The sequence below is a fragment of the Lepisosteus oculatus genome, chromosome 4 (assembly GCF_040954835.1).
Source record: "Lepisosteus oculatus isolate fLepOcu1 chromosome 4, fLepOcu1.hap2, whole genome shotgun sequence".
In the NCBI taxonomy this organism is placed as follows: Eukaryota; Metazoa; Chordata; class Actinopteri; order Semionotiformes; family Lepisosteidae; genus Lepisosteus; species Lepisosteus oculatus.
The window spans coordinates 1,097,633-1,123,032 of NC_090699.1; the positions used below are offsets into that span (position 1 = coordinate 1,097,633).

The 25,400-nt window shown below is 54.7% G+C and overlaps 2 protein-coding genes across 2 annotated transcripts; one reads left to right on the forward strand and one right to left on the reverse strand.

Annotated features, from left to right (window-relative positions):
* Nucleotides 1-1,850: 1,850 nt before the first annotated feature.
* Nucleotides 1,851-11,798, reverse strand: rusf1 (RUS family member 1). The gene is made up of 15 exons (XM_069188291.1): nt 11,632-11,798; nt 10,370-10,531; nt 9,429-9,506; nt 8,633-8,747; nt 8,482-8,527; nt 6,714-6,746; nt 6,488-6,593; nt 6,126-6,227; nt 5,969-6,039; nt 3,882-4,066; nt 3,461-3,518; nt 3,033-3,097; nt 2,532-2,690; nt 2,382-2,447; nt 1,851-1,950 (listed from the first exon to the last, which is right to left on the reverse strand). The coding sequence occupies exons 2-15, from the start codon at nt 10,508-10,510 to the stop codon at nt 1,865-1,867; spliced, it is 1,311 nt and encodes a 436-aa protein (XP_069044392.1). The 5' UTR covers nt 10,511-10,531; nt 11,632-11,798; the 3' UTR covers nt 1,851-1,864.
* A 34-nt stretch (nt 11,799-11,832) lies between these two features.
* LOC138238229 (transmembrane protein 265-like) lies at nt 11,833-22,583 on the forward strand. Its single transcript, XM_069188292.1, has 5 exons — nt 11,833-12,835; nt 12,893-12,945; nt 17,100-17,656; nt 18,672-18,880; nt 21,436-22,583. The coding sequence occupies exons 4-5, from the start codon at nt 18,677-18,679 to the stop codon at nt 21,592-21,594; spliced, it is 363 nt and encodes a 120-aa protein (XP_069044393.1). The 5' UTR covers nt 11,833-12,835; nt 12,893-12,945; nt 17,100-17,656; nt 18,672-18,676; the 3' UTR covers nt 21,595-22,583.
* Nucleotides 22,584-25,400: the final 2,817 nt, after the last annotated feature.

Consider the following 25,400-nt stretch of genomic DNA (forward strand, 5'->3'; position numbering starts at 1 on the left):
GGTACAGGGAGTGTGAGCTTGTATTTTCACAGGAGAGAGACAACGAGAGCAGGCTGCACAGGAGCAGGCCGAGTTTCCCCTTCTTGCTGAAAGGAAAAGAGACGCAACAGTCCGGTGGAGGAGCTTTCTCAGCTCTAGGAGCACCTGAGCTCTCAGGTTTCTATCTATAGTGGGGCCAGTAGGGGGCGCTCTCACCCTGCAGTCTGTGTGGGTCCTGATGCCTCAGTACAGTGACGGGGACACTATATTGTAAAAAAGGCGCCGTCCTTCTGATGAGACGTGAAACCGGGGTCCTGACTCTCTGTGGTCATTAACAATCCTGGGGTGTCTCTTAAGAGTCAGGGTGTTGCCCCGGTGTCCCCCTGCTCTTTACCAATCATGGCCTCCTAATAACCTCTGACCTGTCCTAATCGCTCTGCTCTCCTCCACTGAGACATGGTGTGTGTGTGAGAGGACTGGAGCATCATCCAGGTGGGGTACACACTGGTGGGGGTGGAGGGGATCCCCATTACTGTAAAGCGCTTTGAGTGAAGTGTCCAGACAGGCGCTATAGAAGTGCTAAGCAATCATTATTATTATTATTCTGATGGTCCAGTGCTACATGCATCATTCCGTCCACTCATGAAAGACCATCTGGTAAACGGTACCGAAGCATTCGGACCAGGTCCAACAGACTACAGAACAGCTTCTACCTCCAGGCAATAAGACTGCTAAATAGCCAACCTGCAGCTCCTTCAGCAGGTCACCTGCAATGGCTACATGGACACACAGTCTTCACTGTCTTCATCACACTGCACACCCTGGACACATCACAGCTCGACTCATACTGAGCTCTGGCTGAGTTGATCTTATTCAATTTCTATCGCAATATCTATTCTTATGGAACCTTATTTTGTAACTTTAATGCTGTGATTTTACCCCCCCAGTGAGCTCGTAGAAAAGACATTTCATTGCCCGCAACTGCTGCTGCTGCGTTGTTCTGCATTTGATAAATAAACTCTGTTTGATTGATTGATTGAAGACTTTGTGTAGCGGAGCACATAAACACAACATCTCAGTAACGGCTCTTCACCACTCGAGACTGAAGTGCGTGGCCAGTAACAAACAGCTGTTTCGTCCGCTTCGGTCCCTGCTCATCGCTGAACCCCTAGCCACACAGAAACCGGGCCTGTTCCAGCACGTCTGCCAGCAGGTGTGTAATTGTGAAGCCTGGTGGTGTCAGACCTGTGTAGGTCCTGTAGGGCTCTTACTGGGGCGTTGATTTGTAATCACACTGCGAGAAGCCCTGGTGCTGAATTCTCATCTCTTCCCGAGTTCTTCAATGCGACGCCAACGTCAGAGCCCCCCAGCGTCTGAAACGGGCAGCTGGTAACCGAGGGACATGCTACAGTAGGGGGGTTATTCGGCTACATGCTGCGTGTTTGTTTTCTGTGCTCATGGGAAGTGGGGTGATGAATGAACCCTAGAAGAGCGTGACCCCAGCGCGGTGTACCCTAGTAACGCTACAATAGGAGATGAGAGACGACAGTAACAGCAAGACGGAGAGCAGCACTGGGCGGGAGGGCAGAGGGCCTGCGCAGCACTCCTGGGGTTCAGGGGTTCCTCAAGTCCAGCCGCTGACCCCTGACCCCAGTGCAGGCACCGAGAGGCTCACGGGCACCAGGCAGGGAGCTCAGCTGGGAGTAACTACAGCCCGTCAACATCTCCACACTCCCCTGCTTTACAAACCGCCTTCAGATAAACACACAGTCAGGCTCTCACACCGTTCAGCTCAACACTGAAATCACACTGTCAGACTCAGCTGAAGTACAGACACCCACCCAACCACAAAGAAAAACAACACCTTCAGATCCACAGAACAATCTCATTTAATTTTCTTCCTCCAGTCTGCTCTCCACTCGTCCCAGTCCAGCAGAGTCCGGTCTGTCTGCCAGCCCTCCTCCTGCAAAGCTGAAACCAAAAGAAACTGACCACTGACTGGACACTCCAGTACATTAACACTGCACTGAGAGAGAGAGAGGGGTTAATACAGACACACTGACTGGACACTCCAGTACATTGACACTGCACTGAGAGAGAGGGGTTAATACAGACACACTGACTGGACACTCCAGTACATTAACACTGCACTGAGAGAGAGAGGGGTTAATACACACACACTGACTGGACACTCCAGTACGTTAACACTGCACTGAGAGAGACAGGGGTTCATACAGACACACTGACTGGACACTCCAGTACATTAAGTGACTGTGTTAACTGTAAGCTTTGACCTCTGACTGGAGTATGCACAACTGTGCTGTGATTCCTTGCAGAGTAGCAGACAGTACTTCAGAAGAGGACACACTGGCATTATACAGAGGAGATGAAAGCCGACCTACCTTTGAAGAAAGAAGGGAATAGTTGGTCTATCACTGTGTGACTCTCGGACACCATTCCCCAAACATCTGAGCGCAAGATAAGAAAGGAAAGTGAGAGATATGAGCAAAGACGTGACAGCAAGACTGGCCTGGCACTCACAGAGCACTCACCCTGCGTGTGGGACTGCGAGCTGCTCTCTCTCAGCGAGCCCAGCGGTCCAAGTCCAGCCCAGCTGGGATCCAACACTGCACTGAGACACACAGCATGGAACACAGCCTGCAGCTCCTCATGCACAGAGACTCCCTGTCCCAGACACACACACACAGCACCTGAGGGAGACAGAGAGAGAGGGGTTCATACACACACACTGACTGGACACTCCAGTACATTAACACTGCACTGAGAGAGAGAGGGGTTAATACAGACACACTGACTGGACACTCCAGTACATTAACACTGCACTGAGAGAGAGAGGGGTTCATACAGACACACTGACTGGACACTCCAGTACATGAACACTGCACTGAGAGAGAGAGGGGTTAATACAGACACACTGACTGGACACTCCAGTACATTAACACTGCACTGAGAGAGAGGGGGGTTAATACACACACACTGACTGGACACTCCAGTACATTAACACTGCACTGAGAGAGAGAGAGAGCTCTCACCCTGCTTCACTCTGATCAGATAAGACTTGTTGTTGTTTCTTAAGACCAGCTGAAGCTCCTCTGGACTGCAGAGACAGAGACAGGGGTCAGGGAAGCAGAACCAGGAACACACTCCACTGGCCTCTCCCCTCCAGCGGCGCCACAGACTGGGAGTCGCGGTTCTGCTCCGGAGTAAGACACAGACCGGCCACGCACCACAGCCCACCGCTGAGGTCAGCCACAGAGCTTCCTGCGAAGATCTGTTGACTGTGAGTCCTTGTGTTGAGTTGACGGAGTGAAATATTGTGCATCACTGTGTGTTTTACTACAGCTTTCAAAAACTGATCACTGTATCCTGCCAGAAAGATTTGCACACAGCCACACATACACAAATAGGCATAGACACTAACACACACACACAATCACAAAACACACACAGGTAGAACTACCTGTCCACCACTTCTGCCAGACTCACTCCAAGCCTGATCTGAACTCTCTTCTTCAAGTCTGGAACACACAGAAGTACACAAAGAGAAAAAAATATTAAAGAAACAGAGCCCAGCGCAGTCAGAGAGAGATACTGACTCTGCACAGAGCCCTGCGCAACCAGAGACACTGACTCTGCACAGAGCCCTGCGCAGTCAGAGAGAGACACTGACTCTGCACAGAGCCCTGCACAGTCAGAGAGAGACACTGATTCTGTACAGAGCCCTGAGCAGTCAGAGAGAGACACTGACTCTGCACAGAGCCCTGCGCAGTCAGAGAGAGACACTGACTCTGCACAGAGCCCTGCACAGTCAGAGAGAGACACTGATTCTGCACAGAGCCCTGCACAGCAAACAATATCCATTAAAGAAGCATCTCACTCACCTGGAAACACAGGCTCTTTCTGATTGGCCGCCTTAGGGCTTAAAACACGTCTGTCCTGCAAGTACTGGTGGACGAGGATAGACAGGCGGGCCTCATTCAGTGTTTCCATGACAACGGAGCGGACAGCCCGGTAATTGGCAAAGAGATGTAAGCAAGTGAAGAAGAAGAACAAGAGCAAGGATAACCTGGAAGACACACAGCATACAGTATATACACAGCACACAGCACACAGCACACAGCACACAGCACACAGCACACAGCACACAGCACACAGCACACAGCACACAGTATATACACAGCACACAGCACACAGTATATACACAGCACACAGTATATACACAGCACACAGTATATACACAGCACACAGCACACAGTATATACACAGCACACAGCACACAGTATATACACAGCACACAGCACACAGTATATACACAGCACACAGCACACAGCACACAGCACACAGCACACAGTACTGTATATACACAGCACACAGCATATACACAGCACACAGCACACAGCACACAGCACACAGCACACAGCACACAGCACACAGCACACAGCATATACACAGCACACAGCACACAGTATATACACAGCACACAGTATATACACAGCACACAGCACACAGCACACAGCACACAGCACACAGCACACAGCACACAGCATATACACAGCACACAGCACACAGCACACAGCACACAGCACACAGCACACAGCACACAGCACACAGCACACAGCACACAGCACACAGCATATACACAGCACACAGCACACAGTATATACACAGTATATACACAGCACACAGCACACAGCACAAGGCACACAGCACACAGTATATACACAGCACACAGCACACAGTATATACACAGCACACAGCACACAGTATATACACAGCACACAGTATACAGTATATACACAGCACACAGCACACAGTATATACACAGCACACAGCACACAGCATATACACAGCATATACACAGCATATACACAGCACACAGCACACAGCACACAGCACACAGCACACAGCACACAGCACACAGCACACAGTATATACACAGCACACAGCACACAGCACACAGCACACAGCACACAGTATATACACAGTATATACACAGCACACAGCACACAGCACACAGCACACAGCACACAGCACACAGCACACAGCACACAGCACACAGCACACAGCACACAGCACACAGCACACAGCACACAGCACACAGCACACAGCACACAGCACACAGCACACAGCACACAGCACATACAAGGACAACCTGGAAGACAGGAAAGGCACACAGTATACACACAGTGTACACACAGTATATACACAGTATATACACAGTATATACACAGTGTACACAAGGAGACCCTGGAAGACAGGCGAGACACACAGTGTACACAAGGAGACCCTGGAAGACAGGTGAGACGTGTCAGAGTGCACAGTGTACACACAGCACAGTATACACAGCACACAGTATACACATAGCATACATACAGCACACAGTATACACACAGCATACAGAAAATACACAATATACACAAAGCACACAGTATACACACAGCACACACAAAGCACACAGTATATACACAGTTTACACACAGCACACAGCACACAGTATATACACAGTACAGAATATACACAGTACAGAATATACACAGTACAGAATATACACAGCACACAGTATATACAGAGCACACAGTATATACACAGTACAGAATATACACAGCACACAGTACACTATACAGCACATGGCACACAGTATATACATAGCACAAAACACACAGTACACTATACAGCACACAGCACACAGTATACTATACAGCACACAGTACTGAGTATATACACAGTGCACAGCACACAGTACATTATACAGCACGCAATACAGCACACTGTATACACACAGGACACTATACAGCACACAGAACACTATACTGTACACTGTACACAGACAGTTCACTACATATTACACTGCACTGTACACTATACACACTGGACACTGCAGTCACTGCACACTATACTGTACACTATACACACTGGACACTGCAGATACTGTACACTATACTGTACACTATACACACACTGGACTCACGCTGGACTGTCTGTCACCAGGGGGATGAGCAGGAAACTGACCAGGAGACCTGCCAGATTGACCAGTGTTTCCTGTTCATGAAAATAATCATATTAAAAACACCAAAAATAACAACAACAACTGCAAGAACACAATGAAAAGAATCAGAACAACAGACCTGACTCCCATCTTTAGCAGAAACATCCGCCATATTGTCTCTCCGGGCCTGATGGACAGTCAGAGCAGCACGAGTAGCTCCACCTGCCACCCCAACCAGAGACTGAGAGAGAGAGATACTGACTGGACACTGCAGTTCATTAACACTGCACTGAGAGAGAGAGGGGTTAATACAGACACACTGACTGGACACTCCAGTACATTAACACTGCACTGAGAGAGAGAGGGGTTAATACAGACACACTGACTGGACACTCCAGTACATTAACACTGCACTGAGAGAGAGGGGTTCATACAGACACACTGACTGGACACTCCAGTACATGAACACTGCACTGAGAGAGACTGTCTCAGCTGATTTACCTTAAAGACTCCAGCGATACAGACAATCAGTGTGAAGCCTGATGGGAAGGCGGGAGCTACAATCTCCATGAACAAGGCAATGTCATTGAGGACATCAGCAAACAGCCTGGGAGAGGAGAGAGAGAGATCCGGGCTCTGAGACTGAGGCACTGTGGGACAGAAAGGGCAGTGGGTGAACCCTTGTCCCCAACCAGTCGATCAGAACTCCTGAACAGACACATCTCACCTCCAACGCTTGGCGTCACAGTCCAGTTTGCTCCTGAAACAGAGAAACAGGAAACACAGGTACTGACACAGCTTCCCCAAGACCTGGCCAATCAAACACAGAGACAGTGGGCCAAAGCCTGGCCAATAAATCACAGAGACAGTGAGCCAGGGCCTGGCCAATCAATCATAGACTCCGTGAGCCAGGGCCTGGCCAATCAAACACAGAAACACTGAGCCAGGGCCTGGCCAATCAATCATAGACTCAGTGAGCCAGGGACCGGCCAATGAATCACAGACTCAGTGAGCCAGGGCCTGGCAAATCAATCACAGAGATAGTGAGCCAGGGCCTGGCCAATCAATCATAGACTCGGTGAGCCAGGGCCTGGCCAATCAAACACAGAGACATTGAGGTGGGTAGCTGCATCAGCATGTGTAGGCTGCAAAGGAACAAGTAATAGGTTTATTCCACGCTGAAAAAAAAGAAGAAAGAGAACACAACGTTTCGGCCATGGAGCCTTCTTCAGGTGTGAGCTCATCCCAGCTCAGCCCCAGCCCCACTCAGCTCAGATCAGCCCAGCTCCAGCCCCGCTCCAGCCCATTTCCAGCCCCACTCAGCTCAGCTCCAGCCCAGCTCCAGCCCAGCTCAGCCCAGCTCGGCCCAGCTCGGCCCAGCTCGGCCCCAGCCCCACTCAGCTCAGATCAGCCCAGCTCCAGCCCCGCTCCAGCCCATTTCCAGCCCCACTCAGCTCAGCTCCAGCCCAGCTCCAGCCCAGCTCAGCTCAGTTCAGCTCAGTTCAGCTCAGTTCAGCTCAGTTCAGCTCAGTTCAGGTCAGTTCAGGTCAGTTCTGCCCAGCCCAGCCCAGCTCAGATCAGCTCAGATCAGCTCCAGCCCAGCTCAGCTCAGATCAGCTCAGATCAGCTCAGCGCAGCTCCATCCCAGCTCCAGCCCAGCCCAGCTCAGCCCAGCACGGTTCAGCACAGTTCAGCACAGTTCAGCACAGTTCAGCACAGTTCACTCAAGCCCAGCCCAGCTCCAACCCCGCTCAGCTCAGCTCCAACCCCGCTCAGCTCAGCTCAGCTCAGCTCCAGCCCAGATCAGCTCAGATCAGCTCAGATCAGCTCAGATCAGCTCAGATCAATCCCAGCTCCAGCCCAGCCCAGCTCAGCTCAGCCCAGCTCAGCCCAGTTCAGCACAGTTCAGTCAAGCCCAGCCCAGCTCCAACCCCGCTCAGCTCAGTTCAGGTCAGTCCAGTACAGTCCAGCCCCACTCAGATCAGCTCCAGCCCAGCTCAGATCAGCTCAACTCAGCCCAGCTCCAGCCCAGCTCAGCTCAGCTGCACCCCTGCTCAGCTCCAGCCCAGCTCAGATCAGATCAGATCAGCCCAGCTCCAGCCCCGCTCAGCCCAGCTCAGCCCAGCTCCACCCCTGCTCAGCTCCAGCCCAGCTCAGCTCAGCTCAGATCAGCCCAGCTCCAGCCCCACTCAGCTCAGCTCCACCCCTGCTCAGCTCCAGCCCAGCTCAGCTCAGCCCAGCTCAGCCCAGCTCAGCTCCACCCCTGCTCAGCTCCAGCCCAGCTCAGCTCAGATCAGCTCAACTCAGCCCAGCTCCAGCCCCACGCAGCTCAGATCAACCCAGCTCAGCTCCAACATAGCCCCAGCCGAGCTCCAGCCCAGCTCCAGCCCCACTCAGCTCAGCTGAGCTTTTCTCCCTATGAACTGGAATCCGATTCCCGCCCTGCAGTTTCACGCCTGTCCACAGGGTGGCAGTGCCACTGCGAGGACACTCACCCTTTCATCCAGGCGAAGAGGATCCGGCCCAGCATGCCCGTACCATCTGTCACAGAGACAGAGACACAGCAGAGATGGAGAGAGCAAACATGAGCTCGTTATCACATGTTTAAACACACAGAGAGATTGCTCCAGAAACACGGCCACGCACCTCTCAGTAACCAGGTCACTGTCGCTGCAGCGACTGTGGCATCACTGTTTCCAACACCAACCCCCCGCAGGGAGGCCTGTGTAGCCAGAGTCCCAGAGAGAGAGCTGGAGAAGGCCTGAGAGAGAGAGGGGTTAATACACACACTGACTGACACTCCAGTACATTAACACTGCACTGAGAGAGAGAGGGGTTCATACACACACACTGACTGGACACTCCAGTACATTAACACTGCACTGAGAGAGAGAGGGGTTCATACAGACACACTGACTGGACACTCCAGTACATGAACACTGCACTGAGAGAGAGAGGGGTTCATACAGACACACTGACTGGACACTCCAGTACATTAACACTGCACTGAGAGAGAGAGGGGTTCATACAGACACACTGACTGGACACTCCAGTACATTAACACTGCACTGAGAGAGAGAGGGGTTAATACAGACACACTGACTGGACACTCCAGTACATTAACACTGCACTGAGAGAGAGAGAGGGGTTAATACACACACACTGACTGGACACTCCAGTACATTAACACTGCACTGAGAGAGAGAGGGGTTAATACAGACACACTGACTGGACACTCCAGTACATTAACACTGCACTGAGAGAGAGAGGGGTTCATACACACACACTGACTGGACACTCCAGTACATTAACACTGCACTGAGAGAGAGAGGGGTTAATACAGACACACTGACTGGACACTCCAGTACATTAACACTGCACTGAGAGAGAGAGGGGTTAATACAGACAGACTGACTGGACACTCCAGTACATTAACACTGACCTGCAGTGTATCCCAGCACTGGTACTGTAGATAGTCCTCACTGACACTGTCAGGATAGCCCTGCGGCAGGAACACACTCTGGGGGAAGGCAGGATAACAGATAAAAAATACTATCTCTGTACACAAACATTCAAAGACAGACAGGTTAATATCCATAAACAACTGATACACAACAGTCAGACTGACTCACACTGAGCCACTGATGGACAGACTCACAGTCAGACTGACTCACACTGACCCACTGATGGACAGACTCACACTGACCCACTGATGGACAGACTCACAGTCACGCTGACTCACACTGACCCACTGATGGACAGACTCACACTGACCCACTGATGGACAGACTCACAGTCACGCTGACTCACACTGACCACTGATGGACAGACTCACACTGAGCCACTGATGGACAGACTCACAGTCAGACTGACTCACACTGACCACTGATGGACAGACTCACACTGAGCCACTGATGGACAGACTCACAGACTGACTCACACTGACCACTGATGGACAGACTCACACTGACCACTGATGGACAGACTCACACTGACCCACGGATGGACAGACTCACATTGACCCACTGATGGACAGACTCACAGTCAGACTGACTCACACTGACCACTGATGGACAGACTCACACTGACCCACTGATGGACAGACTCACAGACTGACTCACACTGACCACTGATGGACAGACTCACACTGAGCCACTGATGGACAGACTCACAGTCAGACTGACTCACACTGACCACTGATGGACAGACTCACACTGAGCCACTGATGGACAGACTCACAGACTGACTCACACTGACCACTGATGGACAGACTCACACTGACCACTGATGGACAGACTCACACTGACCCACGGATGGACAGACTCACACTGACCCACGGATGGACAGACTCACAGACTGACTGACTCACAAACACAGACTTACTTTGAAACTGCTGACCAGAGGGTTTGTGACTCTGCTCCTCTGTCTCTGCTTCGCTATCCTTCCACCCTTCAGCTGGTACCTCCACCTCTCCTGAGAGCCATAGCTCTCTGTCGCCACGACGACCTCCCGGTCCTCATCCATCCCTCCTGCTGGGGCTGAGACCTGTTACAACACAGTCCTACTTCACTCCCAGTACAGTACACCAGTCTATTACAATAGGGGCTACAGTCCCAGTACAGTACACCAGTCTGTTACAATAGGGGCTACAGTCCCAGTACAGTACACCAGTCTGTTACAGTACAAGCTACAGTCCCAGTACAGTAGGACAGTCCTGTTACAATAGGAGCTACAGTCCCAGTACAGTAGGACAGTCTGTTACAATAGGGGCTACAGTCCCAGTACAGTAGACCAGTCTGTTACAATAGGAGCTACAGTCCCAGTGCAGTAGGACAGTCCTGTTACAATAGGGGCTACAGTCCCAGTACAGTAGAACAGTCTGTTACAACAGGAGCTACAGTCCCAGTACAGTAGACCAGTCTGTTACAATAGGAGCTACAGTCCCAGTACAGTAGGACAGTCCTGTTACAATAGGAGCTACAGTCCCAGTGCAGTAGGACAGTCCTGTTACAATAGGGGCTACAGTCCCAGTACAGTAGACCAGTCCTGTTACAATAGGAGCTACAGTCCCAGTACAGTAGACCAGTCCTGTTACAATAGGAGCTACAGTCCCAGTACAGTAGACCAGTCTGTTACAATAGGGGCTACAGTCCCAGTACAGTAGACCAGTCTGTTACAATAGGAGCTACAGTCCCAGTGCAGTAGACCAGTCTGTTACAATAGGAGCTACAGTCCCAGTACAGTAGACCAGTCTGTTACAATAGGAGCTACAGTCCCAGTACACTGTTTATGACATCAATGCATGAAGACTGTTCAAGACAGATGTGACGGTCAGTAAACGCACAGACAGACAGACAGACAGACAGACAGACAGACAGCTGTAGCTCAGGGGGTCACTATCGTGTCCAGCTGTCCAGCCGTCCAGCCTCGGCGTCCCGTCTGGACAGAGTCCTGTTCGATTCCAGACCAGTGCGTCCAGCCCAGAGGGAGAACCTTTACATTTACACCAGTGCGTCCAGCCCAGAGGGAGAACCTTTACATTTACACCAGTGCGTCCAGCCCAGAGGGAGAACCTTTAAATTTACACCAGTGCGCCCAGTCCAGGACTCGGCGGATGCTGAACTCGCGCACGACAGCTGTCTGACCTGCTTCCGGGTCTGCGAGCGCCACGTCACTGCTCGGCCGCCGGGGGCCCCGCCGCTGCCCGGCCGCTGACCAGTGACCAGTGACCACTGACCGACAGCAAGGCCACTGCAAGCACGAGCACTCAAGCGATCCGCGCGGCTTCGGCGAGAAACGATGCGGGGGGGGGTAGAGAAAGAACTGATGACGTCAAGCTCCTCTCCGCGCGGCGCGCCGTGTTGCGTCACTACGGGGGCTGTGCCCTCGCGGAGTCTTCATTTACAAATGTAACCCACAGGGGTGTACACACACACACACTAGACGCGGCACAGGCGCTGGGTGGTGTTGCGCGTCGTTTAAACGCTAAAAGATCTCTGTGAACCAACTAACCGAGCGCAGGTTTTATGTTTTTGATGAATCCGAGTACAGCTGCAATTCATTAGAGAATTCTTCCAGGCTCAGAGGAGTGTTTGTTCTGGACTCTGCCGGCAGCTCTGTCATTTGGCCAGCATGGGAATAACATAACAACATCATGACCCCTCTGGACTCGCACACGCAGCAGTGTCCGGTCAGGGCGGACTCGCACAGAGCGCCCTCCGACCGGACCGCGACAAGAGGCGGCTGCTGACCCGCTTCAGTCTCGGATTCACGAGAGGCGCCGGCGCGGTCCAGGTCCAGCCGATTGCTCAGACGTCGCCGCTGCTCAGGGGTTTAAAGTGAATGTCTTCAGTTTGTGCTGGAGAGTAATGGACTCAGGGGATCATTAATCTGACTTGCTCCTTGATGACGGGGCAGAATCTCTCGGCCATCGTTGCTCGGATGTATTGATTATGGCCTTATGTCTCCAATACTGTACAGTTTGATCTCGGGTAGCAGGGGAATTCTATTACTAGGTGTGGAAGTTTTTGCCCAAGACAGAAGAGCAGGTGTGATTGCACCTGTAACCTCTTCAGGTGTCACAGTTCTTAACAAAATCACGATATTGATCAGCTTCTCGTCTAGCCTCCCCCCTCACGGGCACGACCGGCCCGTTTTCTTTCCGGTCAGAATCAACTTTGTCACAGAGCGCCTCTCACGATCGGTACACATCCTAGTAACACATCACACGCTAATCGATTAAAAACTTTCCGAATGAGGTGGTTGTCCTTTATTATTAATAATAATAATTAATAATTGCTTAGACTTATATAGCGCCTGTCTGGACTCTCCAGTCGGAGCTCTTCCCAGGTCATGGGGATCCCCTGCACCCCCACCCGGACGATGCGCCAGTGCGCTCACACACAGCAGCGCTCAGGGGGAGGAGGACAGGAAACAGGGATGCCCGCCCGACTGGACAGGTACAGTACCTTCGCCTTGTCAACATCGTTTCTTCCAGATGATCGTTCCGGTTATCTAAAAGTTTCCAGTATACAGTCACAGTACTCGTTGATGAAAAGCAGAGTTTGTTTATGTCGGAATCCCATCTATATGTATATTGTAACGCAACGGGGGCTCAGGCGGGCGCCCTTGCCGCAACTGGTCGGCCCCATCCCGACTGGAGGCTCGAACCCGGGACTTCCGCGTCTCTCTGCAGCGACCTAGCCCCGTGAGCTAAAGAGAGATCTCTTTACAGCCCAGTAGCTGTGGTCCTGCTATCACAGGGAAGGGCGGTGACGTCACCCGCTCTGGTACGCCGGCTCTTACACAGCGCCTGTCGGCCGTAAGCGTTACAATATAATCTATATCTATAATCCCATATATATAATCTATATCTATAATCCCATATATATATATACAGTAGTGTGAAAAAGTGTTTGCCCCTTTTCCTGATTTCTTATTTTTTTGCTTGTTTGTCACTGAAATGTTTCAGATCATCAAACAAATTGAAATATTAGACAAAGATAACACAAGTAAACACAAAATGCAGTTTTTAAATGAATTTTTGTATTATTAAGGGGAAAAAAAATCCAAACCTACATGGCCCTGTGTGAAAAAGTGATTGTCCCCCCCCTGTTAAAACATAAATCAACTGTGGTTTATCACATCTTTGGAAAACTGAGTTCAATTTCTCTAGCCACACCCAGGCCTGATTACTGCCACACCTGTTCTCAATCAAGAAATCACTTAAATAGGACCTGCCTGACAAAGTGAAGTAGACCAAAAGATCCTCAAAAGCTAGACATCATGCTGCGATCCAAACAAATTCAGGAACAAATGAGAAACAGAGTAATTGAGATTTATCAGTCTGGAAAAGGTTATAAAGCCATTTCTAAAGCTTGAGAGTGTGTACAGTGAGAGCCATTATCCACAAATGGCGAAAACATGAAACAGTGGTGAACCTTCCCAGGAGTGGCCGGTCGACCAAAATTACCCCAAGAGCACAGCGACGACTCATCCAAGAGGTCACAAAAAACCCCACAACATCCAAAGAACTGCAGGCTTCACTTGCCTCAGTTAAGGTCAGTGTTCATGACTCCACCATAAGAAAGAGACTGGGCATGGCAGAGTTCCAAGACGAAAACCACTGCTGAGCAAAAAGACCATAAAGGCTCGTCTCAGTTTTGCCAGAAAACATCTTGATGATCCCCAAGACTTTTGGGAAAATGCTCTGTGGACTGATGAGACAAAAGTTGAACTTTTTGGAAGGTGTGTGTCCCATTACATCTAGCGTAAAAGTAACACAGCATTTCAGAAAAGGAACATCATACCAACAGTAAAATATGGTGGTGGAAGCAGCTGTTTTGCTGCTTCAGGACCTGGAAGACTTGCTGTGGTAAATGGAACCATGAATTCTGCTGTCTACCAAAAAATCCTGAAGGAGAATGTCCGGCCATCTGTTCGTGACCTCAGAGCTGAAGCGCACTTGGGTTCTGCAGCAGGACAGTGATCCAAAACACACCAGCAAGTCCACCTCTGAATGGCTTAAGTAAAACAAAATGAAGACTTTGGAGTGGCCTAGTCAAAGTCCTGACCTGAATCCGATTGAGATGTTGTGGCTTGACCTTAAAAAAGCAGTTAAGGCTTGAAAACCCTCCAATGTGGCTGAATAACAACAATTCTGCGAAGATGAGTGGGCCAAAATTCCTCCACAGCACTGTAAAAGACTCAGTGCCAGTTATTGCAAATGCTTTATTGCAGTTGTTGCTAAGGGTGGCCCAACCAGTTATTAGGTTTAGGGGGCAACCACTCTTTCACACAGGGCCATGTAGGTTTGGATCGTTTTTTCCCTTAATAATAAAAACCTTCATTTAAAAATGCATTTTGTGTTTACTTGTGTTATCTTTGTCTAATATTTCAATTTGTTTGATGATCTGAAACATTTCAGTGTGACAAACAAGCAAAAAAAAAAAGAAAGAAATCAGGAAGGGGCCAAACAGTTTCTCACACCCCTGTATGTGACCCGGGTGTGGATGTGCAGTGGGGATGGAGCTGGGTGCTGCTGGGTGAAAACGTTCTGTTCTACCACATGAGGAGACCCCCCTGTGTGACCAGTCCTGAGGCCAAGCCCCCTCCTGCTCCTCCTGCTCCTGCTCCTTTCACCCGCTCCTCCTCCTGCTCCTGTCACCCCCTCCTCCTGCTCCTCCTCCTGTCACCCCCTCCTCCTGCTCCTCCTCCTGCTCCTGCTCCTGTCACCCCCTCCTCCTCCTCCTGCTCCTGTCACCCCCTCCTCCTGCTCCTCCTCCTGCTCCTGCTCCTGTCACCCGCTCCTCCTCCTGCTCCTGCTCCTGTCACCCGCTCCTCCTGCTCCTGGGGCTCCTGTCACCCCCTCCTCCTCCTCCTGCTCCTGCTCCTGTCACCCGCTCCTCCTGCTCCTGGGGCTCCTGTCACCCCCTCCTCCTCCTCCTGCTCCTGTCACCCCCTCCTCCTCCTCCTGCTCCTGTCACCCGCTCCTCCTGCTCCTCCTCCTGCTCCTGGGGCTCCTGTCACCCCCTCCTGCTCCTGCTCCTGCTCCTGCTCCTGTCACCCCCTCCTCCTGCTCCTCCTCCTGCTCCTGTCACCCCCTCCCCCTCCTCCTCCTCCTGCTCCTGGGGCTCCTGTCACCCCCTCCTGCTCCTGCTCCTGCTCCTGCTCCTGTCACCCCCTCCTCCTGCTCCTGCTCCTGCTCCTGCTCCTGGGGCTCCTGTCACCCCCTCCTCCTGCTCCTGCTCCTGTCACCCCCTCCTTCTGCTCCTGCTCCTGCTCCTGGGGCTCCTGTCACCCCCTGCTCCTGCTCCTGTCACCCCCTCCTCCTGCTCCTGGGGCTCCTGTCACCCCCTCCCCCTGCTCCTGCTCCTGTCACCCCCTCCTCCTCCTCCTGCTCCTGGGGCTCCTGTCACCCCCTCCTCCTGCTCCTCCTGCTCCTGCTCCTGTCACCCCCTCCTCCTGCTCCTGGGGCTCCTGTCACCCCCTCCTCCTGCTCCTCCTCCTGCTCCTGGGGCTCCTGTCACCCCCTCCTCCTGCTCCTGTCACCCCCTCCTCCTCCTGCTCCTGGGGCTCCTGTCACCCCCTCCTCCTGCTCCTCCTCCTGCTCCTGGGGCTCCTGTCACCCCCTCCTCCTGCTCCTCCTCCTGCTCCTGGGGCTCCTGTCACCCCCTCCTCCTGCTCCTCCTCCTGCTCCTGGGGCTCCTGTCACCCCCTCCTCCTGCTCCTCCTGCTCCTGCTCCTGTCACCCGCTCCTCCTCCTGCTCCTGTCACCCCCTCCTCCTCCTGCTCCTCCTCCTGCTCCTGGGGCTCCTGTCACCCCCTCCTCCTGCTCCTGGGGCTCCTGTCACCCCCTCCTCCTGCTCCTGGGGCTCCTGTCACCCCCTCCTCCTGCTCCTCCTCCTGCTCCTGGGGCTCCTGTCACCCCCTCCTCCCTGTTTTCTTCACTATTGTTCTCACAGTGAGAGCGATACCTCCCACACTGACACACAGTGCACACAATAAACACATACACACACATAGTACACACACACACTGACACACATACAATACACACACAATACACTTAGTGTGTGTCAGTGTGTATTGTGTGGTTCAATGGGTGCTGTTTCTGTGGTGTGTTTTGTGTGTGCACTGTGCGTGTCAATGAGTGTCAGTTTCTGTGTCAGTGTGGGAGGTATCGCTCTGCGTGTGAGAACAATACCGAAGAAACATCTTGTTCTCAGGCCTGTCTGTCCTGAGGAGCAGCTCTGTCCGGATGCACAGGACTGTCTCCAGAGAGATTGCTTTCGATATCCCCTCACTCCAGCGGAGCCCAGCGCAGTCAGTCAGAGCGTGTGTGTGTGTGTGTGTGTGTGTGTGTGTGTGTGTGTGTGTGTGTGTGCCTGTGCGTGTGTGCCTGTGTGTGTGTGAGTGTGTGTGTGTGTGTCTGTGTGTGCGTGTGTGTGTGTGTGTGTGTGTGCGCGCGTGGGAGTGTATGTGTGTCTGTGTGTGTCTGTGTGTGCCTGTGTGTGTGCGCTCACCTGGCAGGAATGCAGTCTGGCCCTGCTCAGAGAGGGGCGTGGAAACATGAGTCCTCATGTTATCGCTCTGGAATTTCCTCTCGGCACAGTTGGTGCAGGAGAGCCCAGGGAGAAGCAGCCCCATCCCAGGAACTCACTCTCGTCCCCGGAACAAAGCCAGGGGCCGGGCCTGCTCCTGGAATCCCAGCTGGATTGCTCGTCTGGTTGATCCAGAAACTCCAGGGCCGTCTTGAAGACTGGAAACACCTCACTGAGAGACTGTCAGTCCAGCTGCCCACCGGCTCGGCTGCCAGCTACTGGGAGTCCCTCGCTGACCACACACCCAGGCCAGGAGACCAGCTGTCCTGCGGTCACTCGCTGACCACACACCCAGGCCAGGACACGAGCTGTCCTGCGGTCACTCGCTGACCACACCCCCAGGCCAGGAGACCAGCTGTCCTGCGGTCACTCGCTGACCACACACCCGGACCAGGTGACCAGGTGACCAGCTGTCCTGCGGTCACTCGCTGACCACACGCCCGGGCCAGGAGATCAGCTGTCCCCTGAGATACTGAGAGTCCCTGTCGGACACAGGCTGAGGGAGAGGAGAGAGGGAGACCAGAGCCCTTCAGCTCGGACTAGCTGTGTGACAGCTGTGATTCAGGAGGTAGGCAAGAATGTGTGAATATTTCTGCTTCGACTGGCGGAGAATTTCTTGTGTATGATCTGTCTGAGTGCTGTCGTAGCATGTGTACCTGTGTGCTTGATCTGGACAAGTGAGACTATGTTGTGTCTGTGAGTATGCTGTGTTGCGTCTGTGTGAGGGTGTTGTGTCTGTGAGAGAGTGTGTTGTGTCAGTGATATGTTGTGTTGTGTCGGTGAAAGTGAGTTATGTCTGTGTGAGGGTGTTGTGTCTGTGAGTATGTTGTGTTGTGTCTGTGAGAGAGTGTGTTGTGTCGGTGAAAGTGAGTTGTGTCTGTGTGAGGGTGATGTGTCTGTGAAAGTGGATTGTTTCTGTATGATGGTATTGTGTTGTGACTGTGAAAGTGGATTGTTTCTGTGAGTGTGTTTGACTGTGTGTGAGAGAGTGTGTTGGGTTCTGTCTGTGAGTGTGTGTCATGTCTGTGAGTGTTTTATTTGTGTGTGTGTCGTGTCTGTGTGAGGGTATTGTGTTGTGTCTGTGAAAGTGGGTTTTGTCTTAGTGAAGGTATTGTGTTGTGTCTGTGAAAGTGGGTTGTGTCTTAGTGAGGGTATTGTGTCTGTGAAAGTGCATTGTTTCTCTGTGAGGGTGTTTTGTCTGTGAGTATGTTGTGTTGTGTCTGTGAAAGTGGGTTGTGTCGTGTGAGGGTGTTGTGTCTGTGAGACAGCGCATTTCTCTTACTGTTGATACAAGACTGGTTTGTACTGTACTGGGACTGTAGCTCCTATTGTAACAGGACTGGTCTACTGTACTGGGACTGTAGGTCCTATTGTAACAGGACTGGTCTACTGTACTGGGACTGTAGCTCCTATTGTAACAGGACTGTCCTACTGTACTGGGACTGTAGGTCCTATTGTAACAGACTGGTCTACTGTACTGGGACTGTAGCTCCTATTGTAACAGGACTTCCTGTTGCAACAGGAAGTAGATCCGGTCCTGTCATTACGAGCTCAGAGCTCACGGTGGCCGTCTGTGTCCACAGGCACCATGGCACCAGCTTTGCCCAACGGAAAGGCTGCTAATGAGGAGATGGTTCCACTGGACACGGTTCCGGGCACGACTGGGGGACTCCGTGTGTCGTCCAGGGATGTGTCCTCCCACGCTGTGAAGGACTACCGGGCCCTGGCCATCGCCAGCATCATCTGCGGGCTCTCCTGCCTGGGCGTGCTGGCGCTCATCAGCTCTGTCAAGGTGAGTCCCTGCTCCTGTCCCCGATGGGCTCTGTCCAGGAGAGGCCAGTGAGGTTACCCATCAGCCCCTGCTCCTGTCCCCGATGGGCTCTGTCCAGGAGAGGACAGTGAGGTTACCCATCAGCCCCTGCTCCTGTCCCCGATGGGCTCTGTCCAGGAGAGGACAGTGAGGTTACCCATCAGCCCCTGCTCCTGCTCCTGCTCCTGTCCCCGATGGGCTCTGTCCAGGAGAGGACAGTGAGGTTACCCATCAGCCCCTGCTCCTGTCCCCGATGGGCTCTGTCCAGGAGAGGACAGTGAGGTTACCCATCAGCCCCTGCTCCTGTCCCTGATGGGCTCTGTCCAGGAGAGGACAGTGAGGTTACCCATCAGCCCCTGCTCCTGTCCCTGATGGGCTCTGTCCAGCAGAGGACAGTGAGGTTACCCATCAGCCCCTGCTCCTTTCCCTGTCCCTGATGGGCTCTGTCCAGGAGAGGACAGTGAGGTTACCCATCAGCCCCTGCTCCTGCTCCTGCTCCTGTCCCTGATGGGCTCTGTCCAGGAGAGGACAGTGAGGTTACCCATCAGCCCCTGCTCCTGCTCCTGTCCCTGATGGGCTCTGTCCAGGAGAGGACAGTGAGGTTACCCATCAGCCCCTGCTCCTGCTCCTGCTCCTGTCCCCGATGGGCTCTGTCCAGGAGAGGACAGTGAGGTTACCCATCAGCCCCTGCTCCTGCTCCTGTCCCCGATGGGCTCTGTCCAGGAGAGGCCAGTGAGGTTACCCATCAGCCCCTGCTCCTGTCCCCGATGGGCTCTGTCCAGGAGAGGACAGTGAGGTTACCCATCAGCCCCTGCTCCTGTCCCCGATGGGCTCTGTCCAGGAGAGGCCAGTGAGGTTACCCATCAGCCCCTGCTCCTGTCCCCGATGGGCTCTGTCCAGGAGAGGACAGTGAGGTTACCCATCAGCCCCTGCTCCTGTCCCCGATGGGCTCTGTCCAGGAGAGGACAGTGAGGTTACCCATCAGCCCCTGCTCCTGCTCCTGCTCCTGTCCCCAATGGGCTCTGTCCAGGAGAGGACAGTGAGGTTACCCATCAGCCCCTGCTCCTTTCCCTGTCCCTGATGGGCTCTGTCCAGGAGAGGACAGTGAGGTTACCCATCAGCCCCTGCTCCTGCTCCTGCTCCTGTCCCCGATGGGCTCTGTCCAGGAGAGGACAGTGAGGTTACCCATCAGCCCCTGCTCCTGTCCCCGATGGGCTCTGTCCAGGAGAGGTAAGTGAGGTTACCCATCAGCCCCTGCTCCTGTCCCCAATGGGCTATGTCCAGGAGAGGACAGTGAGGTTACCCATCAGCCCCTGCTCCTGTCCCTGATGGGCTCTGTCCAGGAGAGGACAGTGAGGTTACCCATCAACCCCTGCTCCTTTCCCTGTCCCTGATGGGCTCTGTCCAGGAGAGGACAGTGAGGTTACCCATCAGCCCCTGCTCCTGTCCCCGATGGGCTCTGTCCAGGAGAGGACAGTGAGGTTACCCATCAGCCCCTGCTCCTGTCCCCGATGGGCTCTGTCCAGGAGAGGACAGTGAGGTTACCCATCAGCCCCTGCTCCTGTCCCTGATGGGCTCTGTCCAGGAGAGGACAGTGAGGTTACCCATCAGCCCCTGCTCCTGTCCCCGATGGGCTTTGTCCAGGAGAGGACAGTGAGGTTACCCATCAGCCCCTGCTCCTGCTCCTGTCCTCGATGGGCTCTGTCCAGGAGAGGACAGTGAGGTTACCCATCAGCCCCTGCTCCTGCTCCTGTCCCTGATGGGCTCTGTCCAGGAGAGGACAGTGAGGTTACCCATCAGCCCCTGCTCCTGCTCCTGCTCCTGTCCCTGATGGGCTCTGTCCAGGAGAGGACAGTGAGGTTACCCATCAGCCCCTGCTCCTGCTCCTGTCCCTGATGGGCTCTGTCCAGGAGAGGACAGTGAGGTTACCCATCAGCCCCTGCTCCTGCTCCTGCTCCTGTCCCTGATGGGCTCTGTCCAGGAGAGGACAGTGAGGTTACCCATCAGCCCCTGCTCCTGCTCCTGTCCCTGATGGGCTCTGTCCAGGAGAGGACAGTGAGGTTACCCATCAGCCCCTGCTCCTGTCCCTGATGGGCTCTGTCCAGGAGAGGACAGTGAGGTTACCCATCAGCCCCTGCTCCTGTCCCTGATGGGCTCTGTCCAGGAGAGGACAGTGAGGTTACCCATCAGCCCCTGCTCCTGCTCCTGTCCCTGATGGGCTCTGTCTAGGAGAGGACAGTGAGGTTACCCATCAGCCCCTGCTCCTGTCCCCGATGGGCTCTGTCCAGGAGAGGACAGTGAGGTTACCCATCAGCCCCTGCTCCTGTCCCTGATGGGCTCTGTCCAGGAGAGGACAGTGAGGTTACCCATCAGCCCCTGCTCCTGTCCCTGATGGGCTCTGTCCAGGAGAGGACAGTGAGGTTACCCATCAGCCCCTGCTCCTTTCCCTGTCCCTGATGGGCTCTGTCCAGGAGAGGCCAGTGAGGTTACCCACGACCTTGACCCCTGACCCCGCCCTGTGTCCCTGTCCGCTCCAGGTGCGCGAGAGGAGGGAGAGGGATCCCGAGAGCGCGCAGGTCCACTCCCGACGCGCGCGGAACTACAGCGCCGCCGCCCTGGCCGCGCTGGTGGGCCTGATCGCCCTGGCGCTGGTGCTCATGGCTCTGGTGTCGTACCTGCTGACTCTCGTCAACTGAGGACAGAGCGGGGCAGACGGACAGCTCCTCCGAGGTGCCTGAGGCCCACACCGAGCTGACAGAAGGGAAAACTCCCGGCGCTGACCGGCTCCAACAGAATCCTGTTCCGGCGTCTGGGATCTGCCCAAGGATCCTCTCCTGCTCCTGCGGCAGGACTGCTGGGAGAAGGCACGCCGCAGACCTCAGGCCCTCAGGCCCTCAGGCGTGGACACCAAGACGCTGGAGGAGGGCAGACTTGTGGGACAGCAGGGCCTGACCTTGTGAGGGACGAGATGTCTGTCTGTCCTCTGGCCCCCTGTGCCCTCCAGGGTGCTGTCCTGCCTCAAGCCCTGTGCCTCGGTGACATGATCCCCCCTCTGCAGTGTTGTCCATGATCCCCTGCGCTCGGCCTGTGTCTCTGCCCCAGGAGGGGGGAGACGTCTCTGCCCCAGGAGGGGGGGCGGGGCGCCCAGGAGGGGGGAGACGTCTCTGCGCCAGGAGGGGGGGCGGGGCGCCCAGGAGAGGGGAGACGTCTCTGCGCCAGGAGGGGGGGCAGACTGCTGACAGAAGGACATGGTCTCAGACCGCAGGACGGCCCGGCGTGTATTTTTAGTATTTCTAAACTACCCCTCTGCCAAATTATACACAACCCCCCCCCGTGACTCAGCTCCCGTTCGTGTGACATCGGACTCCCTGAAGCTGGACAGAGACACAGCTCCTGGGCTCGAAGGGTCTCGCAGCCCGGGGGTGCCCTCCCGTCCCTCCCCCTCAGGGACGAGGCGGTTTCTCTCCGTGCCGAAGCCCCTCGCGATTGGGACAGACCCTGTTCCTGCCGCTCAGGACTCCACACCCCCGGACGTCTCCGAGCTCGTCCGCGCCCCGCCCCAAGACTCGATCCCGGCCCGAAAGGGGCCGCGGGCCGCAGTCGATCTGTAAATAACACCGGCTCGTTTACCTCCCGGATGTACAGTGTCCTTGGGTTTATAATAAAAGGTCTTCTTCTTCTCCTTCTTCTTGTTGCTGCTGCTGCTGTGGGCGTTGCTGGTGTTGGGGGGAGGAAGGGGTCAGTGTTGGGGCCGTGGGAGACGTCTCCAACAGGGACAGGGACAGGCCAGCCTCAATCCCCAGTCCCCACTCCCACACGGTGATGCTGGGAACCAGGAAAGACCCAAGAGGGAGAGGAGCCGCTGCCCCTGGGGGCACCCCAACACCCCGTACCGACACACACCAGTCTGTACCCCAACACCCCGTACCGACACACACCAGCCCCGTACCCCAACACCCCGTACCGACACACACCAGTCCGTACCCCAACACCCCGTACCGACACACACCAGCCCCGTACCCCAACACCCCGTACCGACACACACCGGTCCGTACCCCAACACCCCGTACCGACACACACCAGTCCGTACCCCAACACCCCGTACCGACACACCAGCCCCGTACCCCAACACCCCGTACCGACACACACCAGTCCGTACCCCAACACCCCGTACCGACACACACCGCCCCGTACCCCAACACCCCGTACCGACACACACCGCCCCGTACCCCAACACCCCGTACCGACACACACCAGCCCCGTACCCCAACACCCCGTACCGACACACACCAGCCCCGTACCCCAACACCCCGTACCGACACACACCAGTCCGTACCCCAACACCCCGTACCGACACACCAGCCCCGTACCGACACACACCAGCCCCGTACCCCAACACCCCGTACCGACACATACCGGTCCGTACCCCAACACCCCATACCGACACACACCAGCCCCGTACCCCAACACCCCGTACCGACACACACCAGCCCCGTACCGACACACCCCAGCCGAGGGGTGTCTCTGTCTCAGTGTTGGGACAGACAGAAGCACTGACACAGGTCTCACACACTGTGTGACCAAGTCTTTATTCAAACATCAGGTAAAAAAGTGAAAAAAAATCACAGCAAGAGCACAGAGTCTTGGACGGAGGTGTCCCTCGGGCACAGGAGCACAGAGTCCTGGAGGGACGTGTCTCTCGAGCACAGAGTCCTGGAGGGACGTGTCTCTCAGGTGTAGAGTCCTGGAGGGACGTGTCTCTCAGGTGTAGAGCCCTGGACGGACGAGTCCCTCGGGCGCAGAGTCACTCCCCCAAGGCGCCCCAGCTGTCGGTCTGTTTGCAGGGAGAGTTTCTGCAGCGCTGAGGACTCCTGAAGGGTGGCTGTCCACTTCCTGGGTCAGGGGTCAGGGGTCAGAGGGCGCCCCTGACTCCTCCAGGGCGATCCAGGCCTCCAGCTGGTCCAGTTTAGCGGACAGCAGCGAGTCCAGCTCCGGCAGCGAGGGCGAGAGCGGGCTCCTTCCTGCCCGACGCGTTCGGGCAGCCCCCGCCCGCCTGCAGCTTCCCAGCAGCCTCCTGGGCTTCCGCGCCACGCCCGCCTCCGGGAAGTCCAGCGCGCGCCTGAGCCGCCGCGGGCCGATCAGGGAGAGTGCCCCGTCCCGCCCACTGACCGGCACCTCGAAGATGGTCTCCAGCCGGCTGAGGAGAGCAGAGGGGAGTCAGGAGACAGGAGAGAGAGGGAGGGATGGGAGACAGGAGACAGGAGAGAGCAAGGGAGACAGGAGACAGGAGAGAGCGAGGGAGACAGGAGACAGGAGAGAGCGAGGGAGACAGGAGAGAGCGAGGGAGACAGGAGAGAGCGAGGGAGACAGGAGAGAGCAGAGGGGAGTCAGGAGAGAGCAGAGGGGAGTCAGGAGACAGGAGAGAGAGGGAGGGATGGGAGACAGGAGAGAGAAGAGAGCGAGGGAGTCAGGAGACAGGAGACAGGAAAGAGCAGAGGGGAGTCAGGAGACAGGAGAGAGAGGGAGGGATGGGAGACAGGAGACAGGAGAGCGAGGGAGACAGGAGACAGGAGAGAGCGAGGGAGACAGGAGACAGGAGAGAGGAGAGAGCGAGGGAGACAGGAGACAGGAGAGAGTGAGGGAGACAGGAGACAGGAGAGAGCGAGGGAGACAGGAGACAGGAGAGAGGAGAGAGCGAGGGAGACAGGAGACAGGAGAGAGAGGGAGGGGAGACAGGAGACAGGAGAGAGCGAGGGAGACAGGAGACAGGAGAGAGGAGAGAGCGAGGGAGACAGGAGAGAGCGAGGGAGACAGGAGAGAGAAGAGAGAGGGAGACATGCTCCATCTGTCTACAGTATATGTCAATATTTTATAATATGTCTGTTGTAAATGTCTGTAATATGTCTGTGATTTTATTTTACTTTTATTTTTTATTTTTTTGTTTCATGTGAATTTTATTATTTTCATTTGCTTTGGCAACACTGATTGTACCCATCGGTCATGCTAATAAAGCACCTTGAATTGAACTGAATTGAGAGGGAGGGAGACAGGAGGCAGGAGAGAGAGGGAGACAGGAGAGAGGAGAGAGAGAGAGACAGGAGAGAGGAGAGAGAGACAGGGAGACAGGAGAGAGGAGAGAGAGGCAGACAGGGAGACAGCAGAGACAGGAGAGAGAGGGGGGGACAGGAGAGAGGGGGAGACAGGAGAGACAGGGTCAGACTCACCCCTCAGGAGTCAGGAGAGAGAGGGAGACAGGGAGACAGGAGAGAGAGGGAGACAGGGAGACAGGAGAGAGAGGGAGACAGCAGAGACAGGAGACAGCAGAGACAGGGTCAGACTCACCCCTCAGGAGGCAGGAGAGAGAGGGAGACAGGAGAGACAGGAGACAGGAGAGAGGGGGTCAGACTCACCCCTCAGGAGACAGGAGAGAGAGGGAGACAGGAGAGAGGGGGTCAGACTCACCCCTCAGGAGGCAGCAGAGAGAGGGAGACAGGAGAGACAG

What these genes read in the sequence shown, in the direction of transcription:
- rusf1 (XM_069188291.1), bottom strand. Translation starts at nt 10,510, where the DNA reads ATGGATGAGGACCGGGAGGTCGTCGTGGCGACAGAGAGCTATGGCTCT. An exon ending in GTATCGCTGGAGTCTTTAAG is followed by an intron (nt 6,228 to 6,487) that starts GTAAATCAGCTG and finishes TCTCTCTCTCAG; the next exon opens with TCTCTGGTTGGGGTGGCAGG. An exon ending in CTGCTAAAGATGGGAGTCAG is followed by an intron (nt 6,040 to 6,125) that starts GTCTGTTGTTCT and finishes TTTCATGAACAG; the next exon opens with GAAACACTGGTCAATCTGGC.
- LOC138238229 (XM_069188292.1), top strand. Translation starts at nt 18,677, where the DNA reads ATGGCACCAGCTTTGCCCAACGGAAAGGCTGCTAATGAGGAGATGGTT. An exon ending in CGCTCATCAGCTCTGTCAAG is followed by an intron (nt 18,881 to 21,435) that starts GTGAGTCCCTGC and finishes TGTCCGCTCCAG; the next exon opens with GTGCGCGAGAGGAGGGAGAG.